Source organism: Lactuca virosa, chromosome 4 (genome assembly GCF_052849685.1).
Source record: "Lactuca virosa cultivar CGN04683 chromosome 4, Lactuca_virosa_CGN04683_v6, whole genome shotgun sequence".
Classification (NCBI taxonomy): domain Eukaryota; kingdom Viridiplantae; phylum Streptophyta; class Magnoliopsida; order Asterales; family Asteraceae; genus Lactuca; species Lactuca virosa.
Window position 1 is genome coordinate 242,336,815 of NC_136429.1, and position 12,691 is coordinate 242,349,505.

Sequence of the window (12,691 nt, forward strand, 5' to 3'; positions counted from 1 at the left end):
ATGGGTGACCCAGGGATGTTGACTTTTCCATGCCAATTCGGGAACCTAGCCACTAGTTATGCATTGGCGGATTCAGGGGCAAGTGTTAATCTTTTGCCATACTCTTTCTTTAAAAAGTTGAACCTTCCGGAGCCGAAACCGATTCGTATGGAAATTCATCTAGAAAACAAGATGGTGACATTTCCAAGGGGGATATGCGAGGACTTATTGGTCAAAGTTGATAAATTTGTATTCCCCGCGGATTTCATAGTGCTAGACATGGAAGAGGACTACCAAGTGCCGATCATCGTTGGAAGACCTTTCCTAAACACCACGAGTGCCATAGTAGACATGAGAAAATCCAAACTTACCCTTCGAGTAGGGGACGAGTCAGTCACTTTTGGATTTGATAAGGCCATGAAGCATTCTAAGTATAGTGATGACATGACCTTTTCGGTAGACGTCTTGGAAGAGCTAATGGAAGAATGGAAAGAAGACAAGTCAAGCGAATTCAGTTATGCCCTTGAAGATGACTTTGATGCTGAAAGAGACCTGAAGGAGATTGAAAGAATTCTTTAAGAAAGTGAATACGAAGAAATCATAAAAAGTACAGAAAAGGAGATTCGCTGAGTTGAAGACACTTACTCGACAAGTCCATATGAAAAATCGCGATCAGACGAGAATCTTAACCTGAACTCGACGAGTCCCCTCTCTGGACTCTACGTGTTCAGTGTTCAGAACTAAAAATTAGAGCTGAAAACTTTGCCAACACATCTAGAATATGCATTTTTGGAAGAGGGTAACCAAAAACATGTAATTATATCTTCTTACCTCACCAAATCTGAAAAAGAAGAGTTAATCCAAGTCTTGAAGAAAAGGAAAAACGCCATCGCATGGAAAATTACTGATATTAAGGGAATAATCCCTTCTTATTGCTCTCACAAGATCAACCTTGAAGAAGGTGCAAATCCGGATGTGCAACATCAAAGGCGGTTGAACCCAAACATGCAAGAGGTGGTCAAGAAGGAGGTTGTCAAGCTCTTAGATGTCGGGATTATATATTCAATTTCCAATAGTCCATGGGTTAGTCCCGTCCAAGTAGTGCCCAAGAAAGGAGGAATGACCGTCGTAGCAAATGAGAAGAACGATCTCATACTCACACGAACGGTAACCGGTTGGCGGGTGTGCATCGATTATCGAAAGCTAAATGATGTCACTTGCAAAGACCACTTCCCTCTCACTTTTATTGATCAAATGCTTGAGAGATTATCAGGCAATAGTTATTATTGTTTTTTAGATGGGATTTCAGGATATTTTCAAATACCTATTGACCCAATTGATCAAGAGAAGACAACTTTCACTTGACCAAGTGGAACATTTGCCTATCGACGCATGCCTTTTGGGTTATGCAATGCGCCGACGACTTTTCAAAGATGCATGACGACGATATTCCACGACATGGTGGAAAAATTCATGGAAGTATTCATGGATGATTTTTCCGTTTTTGGCTCTTCTTTTAATGATTTTCTTGCTAACCTTGATTTGATGCTGGCTAGGTGTGAGAAGACTAATTTAGTTCTTAATTGGGAAAACTGTCATTTCATGGTGAAAGAGGGCATTGTGTTAGGCCATAAAGTATCCAAGGCGGGGATTGAGGTGGATCGGGCGAAAATTGATACTATTGCTAAATTACCCCCACCAACTAATGTAAAGGACGTTTGGAGTTTTCTAGGTCACGCCGATTTTTACCGCCACTTTATTAAAGATTTTTCCAAAATTACTAGACCTTTAACTCAACTATTTTTGAAAGATACACCTTTTAATTTTTCTAAAGAATGTTTAGCCTCTTTTGAAATTTTGAAAGAAAAATTAACTAACGCCCTGATCATTATCGCCCCAAATTGGAACTTACCGTTTGAGATAATGTGCGATGCAAGCAATTATTCTTTAGGAGTTGTACTTGGCCAAAGGGTTGACAAGCATTTTCAACCCATTTACTATGCGATCAAGACCCTAAATCCGACCCAAGAGAACTATGCCACAATGGAAAAAGAATTATTAGTTGTGGTGTATGCCTTTGACAAATTTCGTCCCTACTTAATTTTTTCCAAAACTACTGTTTTTACTGACCACTCTGCTATTAAGTATTTGTTTGCGAAGCAGGATGCAAAGCCAAGATTGATCCGATGGGTGCTTTTACTACAAGAATTTGACATCAAGATCAAGGACAAGAAAGGGATGGAAAATGTAGTTGCTGACCACTCTTCTAGATTAGAAAATCCAGCAAGGGACGAGATGGACGACAAGGGCATTCAAGATAGCTTCCCGGAAGAGTACTTGATGGTGATTATGGGGGAAGAACCATGGTATGCCAACATTGCAAATTTATTGGCTGACGACTTTCTTCCAAAAGGACTCACTCATCAACAAAAGAAGAAGCTTTTTTCAGAAAGTATTATTTCTGGGATGAGCCATATCTTTTTAGGAGTTGCGCGGATGGGATCATAAGAAGATGCGTTTTTGGCAAGGAAATTCGAGACATATTAGAGCCTTGCCACAATGGACCGGCAGGAGGACATCATGGGTACTGTTCACTGCTAATAAAGTGTTTGATGCGAGATTCTATTGGCCTACTATCTTCAAGGATGCTGCTACTTACGTGAGGGAATGTGATGCTTGCCAAAGAACGGGTACTATTTCGGCAAGTAATGAAATGCATCAAAGGAATATTCAAATTTGTGAAATATTTGATGTGTGGGGTGTGGATTTCATGGGACCATTTTCTTCATCCAAAGGCAATAAAGACGTACTTGTGGCGGTGGATTACGTGTCAAAATGGGCAAAAGCGCAAGCATTACCAACCAATGATGCAAGGGTTGTGGTGAAGTTCCTAAAAAAAATATTTTCTAGATTTGGACTACCCAAGGCGTTCATTAGTGATAGAGGAACCCACTTTGCTAATGACCAACTAGCAAAAGTGTTGCAAAAATATGGTGTACGCCATAGATTTTCAGCACTATTCCACCCACAAACAAATGGGCAAATCGAGGTCACAAATCGGGCACTCAAAAGAATATTGGAAAGATCGGTGAGTAGCAATAGAAAAGATTGGGCGGACAAATTGGATAATGCACTTTGGGTATTTAGGACCGCATTCAAAACACCCATTGGAACCACTCCCTATAGATTGGTTTATGGTAAAAATTGTCATTTACCCGTGGAGCTTGAACGTAAAGCCTATTGGGCTTTAAAAACATGCGATTTTGACCCAAATGAGTTGCGTGCCAATCGACTTTTGCAAATGAATGCTTTGGAAGAATTGAGGAACGAGTCCTACACTAACTCGTTGATCTACAAAGACAAGACAAAAAGATTGCATGATGCAAGGTTGAAGGGTAATAAGGACTTTGAAGCTAATCAAAAGGTTCTCTTGTATAATTCAAGACTCAAATTATTTCTGGGAAAATTATGCACTAGTTGGTCTAGGCCTTTTACAATCAAGCATGTGTATCCGTACGGGGTAATTAAGTTGTGGAGCAAAGATGGGTCAAACTTTAAAGTGAATGGGCATAGGGTCAAGAAATATGAAGAAGGCATACTGAATGAAGAACTACTTGAGGAAGGAATGGACTTGGAGAAAGTCGCTGCAACGTAGCGCGGGAAGGAGTCCAGCTAAACAATCCTCAAAAAGAAGCGCTTACGGGAGACAACCCACGGTTTGAGTTTGCGTTCTTTTTACCCTTTTCTTTTCATTTTGATTTTTAGTTTTCTTTGTATTGTGTGTTTTAAAGGATTTTTTGTCTTTATCCTCTGTTTAAGCTTTAAATGATTGCTTGAGGACAAGCAAAGTTTGAGTGTGGGGTGTAGTGAAATTCATTTTTAAGAGAACAACAAAAAAATTTCGAACAGAATGAACCACTCGTCGAGTCCAGTCGACCCTACTCGACGTGTCCGTCTGGAAATCCGTGACAATATGTAAAATACATCTCCACTCGACGATTCGGGGACACCCAACTCGACGAGTAGACTTTGTTAACAGAAAAAAAAAATTTAACTCTATAAAATTAGGGTTTTTACCCTAAAAGAGTAAAAGTTCCAATTTCAGAGCCGTCACCATCCCCACTCGACCAAGAAGTGCTCTCAAGCAAGAATTTCAAGTTTACGTGATCTTCTCTTCTAATTTGTTCAAAAGGTAACGTTTTTCATGCAAAATCTTATTAAAGTTTAGATCTTTAGTAGTTTAAGAGAAGTAATTTGTTAAAAACCCGATTTTTAGTTTTGGACAAGAATTTTAGGGTTTTGATTTTGATTAAATTAGAGTATTTGGATTGAAATTTTTGGTGAATTAATACTTGGTACATCACCCTAGACAAACCCCTGGAACAAATTTTAAGTTTACATGGATGATTTCGTTCAAATCAGGAAGGCTATCCCAAACTGTTCCTCGGACTCATTGAGTCTGTTCATGAACTCGATGAGTCCATGCTGTTTTTCCAGATTCTAATGTTTAACAAGTTCTGTGGTTTGTGGTTGTTTTCCTTGTGTTTAATTTTGCAGAAGATGTTCAGAAAGGGACAAAGCTCAAGGAGACACCAAGGGGATTTCCCTTGGTTCAACTTTCCCGAAGTTGGATCCAAGTCTACTTTGACTAGATGGAAAAAGAAACTTGAGACACTTAAGAAGAAAGAGTTCTATGTGCCAAATGAACTGAATTGGACATGGATTGGGCAAGTGGGTTTGGAGGAGTCTTTAAACCCATACTTAACTAAGGTTTTCATTCAAGATGGGATTCAAATCACATGCGATGGGTGGAGGAAACTATTCCGGATTCAAGAACCGGTGTATCGGGAGTTATGTTTGGAATTCTTTTCCACTGTCTCATTTCTAGGAGGGGATGACTACTAACCCCAACGCCTTGACCTTTTGTCTTGGTGAGGAGTACCGACAATGTAGCATGGTGGACCTAGGATGGAGGATGGGCCTTTATGACCAATCTTTGGACATGACTGAGGCGTTTGGTACTTTTTTGGATTGTCGCTACAAAACATTTCCCGAAGGAATGAACTTTGCAAATTGGTGGCCCACAATAGCTAACAATGTTTATATACCTTCCGCGGCTCAAGAAAGGAGCATCCGGTCACCAATCCATCGCCTCATTCATCGCCTTATTGCAAGCAAAATACACATGAGGAAAGATGATGACAAGGTGCCAAGCCTTGACGTGTTCTATTTATGGTCCATAATTATGCCAAATACATTTTTCAATCTTCCTTATTGTTTGACGAGGTATTTGGGAGAAGGAGCGGTGAAAGAAAGAAAGACCTCCAAAATTAATGGGGGAATGTTTGTGACCAAGTTAGCAAGGTCATATGGTATTCTTGAGAGAGGGGCCGCGAGAGTGTTAACCATGCTACCCACACCTCCATTCAACGTTATTTTTTTTAGGAGGGCGAAGATTGTGGAGGACTATAGTGGTGGTATGTCACACCCCCGAACCAGACGGCAGAAATGTTCGGGGGCTCGTGTGACTAATAATTGAATTATCATCACAATGAATATACATGAAACGTAACACATTCATTACCAACATTACATATAAAAACCAGCATTCTTCACATCAAGTACATTGTTATAAATTACATAAGTTCAAAGTATTAATAGTACGATGAATGATGTTACATAAAATAAAACCAAACACACTTGAAAATCTTCCTGCTTAACGATTACCTGAGAATACAAGTTATTTTGAAAACGGTCAACATATATAATGTTGGTGAGTTCATAAATAATTTTGAATAAAAGTCTTTGTATCTTTCGTAAAAACCCAGAAAATCCGATATTTTCTGTAAAATGTCTGAAAACGATGTGAAAATCAAGTATAGATACATGTGTGAATTTCATAGTAGTAACATATATGAATGTAGTTTAGATTTCTCTATAATGTAAGTAAGTGATAATTGAATATTAATATTTCCCCAGAAAATCCGATATTTTCTGATTTATAATAATGTCAAGGTTCCAGTATCGTAAATAAGTTGTTTTGTATCGACACAATTGAAGGGTTAATCTCCGAAATGTTAAATTGGTATTGGATCTCTATATGAGCCGTTATAACCATACATGATAATGACTAGGTTGCCTGTCTTGGCATTTTTCCAAATGCCGGTATCTGCTCAAGGCTTTGTCGCCCTAGACTGGCTTAGTGTAGCTGTAGCGAACAGCTAAGGCGTGGGGGGTCACCCCATATAGATCTATACACAAACTCCCGCTCTCCCTCCAGGAAACTTTGGTCATAACTACAGGCTACGATTGTACACTCAAAGGTGCCAACCGACACGTCTCACTAGATTCTCAACCTTTCGTACTATGTTTAATGTTTACGTGTATGTTGTATGTTATCAAATCCAAAGGTACATATCTAAGTATATGAAGTTCAATAATTATGTAAAGGTATAGTTACGATCTACTAAGCATGTGAATTTCAGTCCAAGCCCAATTAGCATGTAAATGGACCACAAAGGCCCAATAACATGTAAGAGGGTAATTTGGGCCCAATAGGTGTGTAAGTGGACCACCAAGGCCCAACAAACATGTGACCCATAACTCAGGCCCAAATTAACATGTAAATGGGTCGCGAGGCCCAATAAACATGTCATGGAAAATATTGTACTAAATATACACTTGAATGGGCCCTTAAGGCCCATTGGCCATGTAATGTGAATATTAGGCCCAATAAAATTGTCATCGAGGTATTTCGTTCATTCGTTATTGTTTCGTTGTTTGTTTTAGCTCAAAGTTTGCCAAATTGATTATAAAAAGTCCTCTTTTTGTAAAAACGACGTTCTTGGCCAATAAGCCTCAAATTTTCAATTAAAGCCCAAAGTTTTGTAAAAATAACACTTTAGTCCATAATTTATAAAAATATGTAATTCCGTCCCAAATGTTTAGAAATTCACAGTTTTGGTCCAAAATTTATATTTTGACATTTATAGTCAAGTTTTGCAGAAAATTGCATTTTCAGCCCCTTGTTTGTAAAATTTGACACTTTCGGCCCAATTTTGATAAAAGTTAAATTTTTGGTCCAATTTAGAAACAAATGTTATTTTCACCCTTAAATTTGGTTTATTTACATTTATTACTCAAACTTTGGTCAAATAACATTTTTAATCCCAAAATTTTCATTTTTTCGCAAATTTGGGCCTAAAACCGTGAGGCCCAAATGTTTGGCCCATTAAGCTAAAATTTACATTTTTGCCCCAGTGGAAAGCATGTTTATCATAAAAATCCATTTTTTATAAAAGTAGGACCTGTTTGATCCTTATAAAAACATAAATGTCACTTTTTGTCCTTATCTTTTGTTTTCTTGACAATTTTGACCCTTAACAAGGTTTTTGCCTTAAGTTTTTATGTCTTAAACATATGAACACTTTTAGCTTGATAATATGATGTGTAAGGTGTCTTAGTTCATAGATCTTGACTCCATGTTACTTAAGATGTCGATATTTGTAAGGTCCTGAAACGGATCTTTACCAATGATCAAGCAACAAACAATCAAAAGCAATCAGAATAGGAGTAGAAGAAGAAAAGAAATCAAGCTTGCACACGTTTATTGCTGAAAACGTCTGGGCCGCAAACTGGGTTTACGGCCGTAAACAGGCTTACGGCCGTAAACTCATCATCAGGCCGTAAACTGCTAAACAACCCACTAAATGCACTAAAGACTCAAAATAAACTATTACAATGAAAGCCTAGACCAAACCATTAACTGGACCCTTCAATCTCCCCCTTGGTTTGGTGCTAGCTTGGACTCAGTCTTTATCAATCACCAGCACATCTGATTTTCCCATAGCTCCATTCCACATCTCCTTTTGAATAATATCAGCAACCATGGCAGTGTACTCCTTAGCAGCAGACTCAAAAAGGTCTTCAGCCACCTTGATCTGATGATGAGAGAGCTGATGTATATCCCACTTTCCAAACTGTAACAGATCCCTCTTGTCATATAAACGAATACATCCATGTTCAAGTTTGATGACAGCGGAAGCTGTAGTTTCATCAAACACCCAGTATTGCATGGATTTTAAAGATCCATCTGGATGGTTCTGAAGGATAGGAATCTACTTTACTTGATTAGTAGCGGGCCACATCACAGACCGAAGAGGCTGATTGGTTTTGGGATCAATGACACTTGGGTATATCTTGATAATAGACTCTGCAGCCTTCATTGAGGGAAAGCCCTTTGCCACTTGATCTTCCAAAAATGACTTGAACTGTGTCGCCTTGGGTTCATTTGACGGATTTGCAAAAGGAGCCTTAGACAACTCTGTGAGATCAACCCTGGTCCAAGAGTGGAAGTCGTGAGCATCTTTATACAATTCAGTATTGCCACTCTTTCTTCTCACGATCCACATATTTAGAGTGTCATGAAAACCCCATGAGATGATCCCTGACCTATCACCATATACGTCCCTGAAGCGATTTTCTCCAAGATCCGTAAAGGTGATGTTTGGTTGACCCCCGGGAGCATTCTGATCCGAGCTTCTTTTGAACAAAAACTGACCCTTCTCAGCAGACTTGGCTAATTTAGCACGTTTTAACGCCACGACATTTGGAGCCTGCGCTGGTTCTTTGTCAAAACAATCGACAATCCTGGTTGTTCTTGTAGGAGGTTGAACTACGGGAGCATCTTGATTGGGAAGATAGACCCTTGGCTCATCAACAGATGACTTGAATTTATCGCCAAGTTCTTCTTCCAGCTTCTTCTGTAAATCATAATAGCTGGCGGTCAATAAACCAAAATGCGTCTGAAGATCAGTGATCTTCTTCGTCTTTAGAGCTTTATCTTCAAGAAGATCAGCAACTTGAATATTGAGCTTGGCATTCTCAGTTTGAAGGTTTGCAACCTTGATATCAAGCTCGATATTTTTCTGATTCAGCACACCGATCTCCTTCTGAAGTCCAAGGATTGTAGGATTCTCTTCTCCAGAGATGCCATCCCCAATAGATATTCCTTTACCACGTGAGGGAGGCGTTGTGAATTGTTCTTCAGCCAAATGCCTGGCTAGCCTCACAGAAGCAGTGTCATGGTCTGGCTTGGGAGGAGAAAGACCTGTGGGGAAGGAGGAACCACCAGCTTCATAGAAGGTGCTAGGACCTTCACTAACAGGTTCAGATGAAACGATAGCGGGAGTGGTTGTTGGTGGAGTTGAAAGGCTTTGAAATACACCCAAATCAGGAATTCCCTGTCTAGGGTCAAGTCTTTTTCTCTTTATCGGAGGTTGAGAGGCCTACGAGGTTGTGCGATCACTCTCCAATGGCTCAGATGTAGGTGGAACAACATCAAGGGGAGGAATCCCTGACAATGTCACCATAGGAATTGCTATTTCCGCCATTGGATTAGTAAGAGGAGGCGTGGCTTCGAGAACATCTTAGTTTTCCCTTATCTCCGTTGCTGGATGAGCAACTTCATCGATATTGTCAAGTATCATGTTGAGGGTTTCACCGGTTATGAAGTCTTCATTGCTACCAAAATTTAAAGGAATTTCATCCTTATCGAAACCGGTAAGATCGATGTCTTCGTATAAGTCAGTCTCCGTTCCGCTTTTTGAAGACCCCTCATTATAATCACTTTGAACATGAATAGATCTCAACTCATGTTCCTCAGCTACTTGTGCATTAGGAGCTGAAATTTCTTCTTCTTCAGCACGATCTGACACTGTTATGACATCATCTTCCGAAATGACTCGCTCAGAAGAAGTGGGCTCAGATGAAATTTTGTCTGACGTTCCATGAGATTCGGAGGATTCATTTATCTCAGCAAATTTTTCGAATTTCACAAGAGGATGTATTCCTTGGAAGACGACTTTGCCCTTGCGATTCTGCTTAATGAGGCCAACAGTGTGGGGACCTAACGACTTCATATCAAGGGTTTCTCCCTCTTTGACCATATCTGGGAACTGAATGTTGATGAATAATTGGCTGGACCTGGGATACATCAAGAAAGTATCCCGGTGGATTGCATTGATGTTAACTACAAATTCATCCAATATGAACTTTGAGAAGTTGAAGTGGATCCCAGCAGCTAGTGAAACGATTTCCCCAGTGTTCCTCAGAGATATCTCATCAGCACCTGACCTTCTGCCTGAGATACAGCTCACAAAGACATGAGCTAGGAATCTCCAGTATCGAGGCAGAAGCTTCTTCACAGTAGGAGGAAAGATGCCTTCGTACCCCATCTTCTTGAGAATCTTCTGCACATCCTCAATTCCGATATCAGTGGGAAAGTCAGGTTGATCATCAATCAAAAGTGCGTCTCTGACAAACTGCTCAGTGATTACAATCTGACAACCTTTCACAGTAGTAGTGACAGTAACTGCACCATCGTCGTCTCTGGTCATCTTAGCAGTCTGCCAAAACTCCCTGATAATTCTTTGGTAGACCATTGGGTTCACAGTTAGGGCAGAAGCGAGGCAGCATTCTCGCAGTCTGTGGATCATCGATCGGAATTCTCCATGAACTGTTGGAGGATCTGCTAGGATGATGGCCAGGTTGTGCATGTCAGCAAACGTCAAACTCGCCATTTGTGTGCACTAAAACACACCAAGTAAGAAAACATGAATATTTGAGCAATTAAAGTTTTAAGTTTTCTTAATTAATCAATTCAATTTTGACCCCTTTTTAAAAAAAATTATTTTGACCAAAAAATTGGAGTTTACGGTCAAAATTTGGTCAAAGGGTGTTTACGGTCAAAGTGGGGAGTTTACGGTCAAAAGTGGTCAAAAGGGTTTACGGTCAAAATTGAGTTTACGGTCAAAAGATGTCAAAGGGGTTTACGGTTAAAATTGAGTTTACGGCCGTAAACCCATGGCCGTAAGCTCCTGGCCGTAAGCTTGGGCCGTAAACGCCGACGAACATAAAAACCTCGATTAAACCCCCAAAATCAGTCGAATCGATTAACAAACTGCATTCCCATGGTCGGTTTTATCATACCTTTGAGGTGGATGGAGCGATTTCGCAAAAACACACAAATTTTTTTTCGAGAGGAGAGAGAGTATGAGAGGTTTACGGCCAGATGAGAAGAAAATGAAGGGTTTCCGGCTGTAACCTCTCCTTTTATACCCTATTCAAAATTTACCTGTCCTCCACACAGTATAAGGCACAGTCCAAATTCCATATGATTTATCAAAAATAAAACATTTTGAGGATTTAAAATTAAAAATAAAAATAAAATAAAATTCAACTAAAATAAAATAATTTTAAATTTTAAATTTTGACAATTATTAAAAATAAAATAAAAAAATAAAAATAAAAATAAAAATAAAATAAAATTGAGATAAGATAAACGCAGACTAAAATTTATCCCAACAATCACGGAGTATAATTTTTATGACACTGGGATCAAAGTTGTTAGACAGCCTTAACCCACTTGTCGGTACCTTTATCTTCATGTCTTTGTCTGATCGATCGTCGGTATTGTGGTCCACTTAAACACGAAAGTTTTATAATAAATTTGGACAGTCTAAGTAGCACAAGACATGTCGCTCCTTAATTCTTGATAAAATTTCCTAGGGGACCATTTAGCTGACGACGACCAGGGATATTGTTGTCCACCTAAATTGAGCAACGAGATCTACAGACAATCTGTAAATGTTCAGTTTTAATTGTACCAGAACATGTTTCCCGCTTCCTGATATGCTCCAGTAATCAAGGACTTCCAGAATACTTCTTACATCGGGTGCGCAGACAATTATTGTGAGAGAAGATAGATTTAGAATGCATATGCTATACACCCAGGTCGGATCTTTTCCAATCACGCAAAGGGTGAAACATATGACTAACTGAAGTTTTTTAGAGGGGTTGAGAAGAGAATGATGCATATACTATGTACCAGGTCGGATTGAAAGTCACGCAGAGGAGACAGTATATGACTAACAGACAGAAATAATTGCATAGATAGAAGATGCAGAGAGATAGAGTTGCATATGTTACATTCCAGGTCGGATCTTTCGATCACGCAGAGGAGGCAACATATGACTAACAGATAGAAAGAAAGAATATAACCTTCTACAGACCTAACTTATCGGAATTCACCAGTCACCCCATCAATACCGGGATTAAGGACATAATCCGCACATCGAGGAAAAGTTAATCCACAGTTCCAGATACGAGTTCTTTTAATGTAACCAGTAGATTCCCGTGTATATCTCCCTGCTCAACCTATCCGAGCGTCGCATTGTCAGGCTAAACGAATTTAACTAGGTCAGGATTTGTCAAGTCTATGAATTCCTTAAGTTCAGATCTGCCTAGTCAAGTCCATCTAGTTTCTTTCGTGTCTACCAGCGCATCAAACACAAAGCATAGATAATTTAATTTTTGGTACTTTAAGCAGACTCAGATTGCCTGTTATCACTTGATAATATCACTTCCCAGTACAACATCTACAAGCAAATCTGTCAGTAACATATTTTTGATTTTTTTTATATGATTTTTAATGTTTTTGGATTTTTGAATGTTTTTCTGAAAAAAAAAACAGAAGCACAATATTTTTGGGTTTTTCATATTTTCTGAAAAAAAAAATAAAACAGAAACAAAATATTTTTGGATTTTTGTAATTTTTTTTTTAATTTTTGTTTGGTTTTTTTTGTTTATTTCTCCCCCTAAATTTGTGCATGGGTGAGAATGAAATCACTAAAATGCGCAAATTTAAAACTAA

The 12,691-nt window shown here is 39.0% G+C and overlaps 1 protein-coding gene across 1 annotated transcript; it reads left to right on the forward strand.

The window, feature by feature from the left end:
• On the forward strand, window positions 1-558 carry LOC145105757 (uncharacterized). Its single transcript, XM_079042833.1, has one exon. The coding sequence runs from the start codon at window positions 1-3 to the stop codon at window positions 556-558; it is 558 nt and encodes a 185-aa protein (XP_078898959.1).
• Window positions 559-12,691: the final 12,133 nt, after the last annotated feature.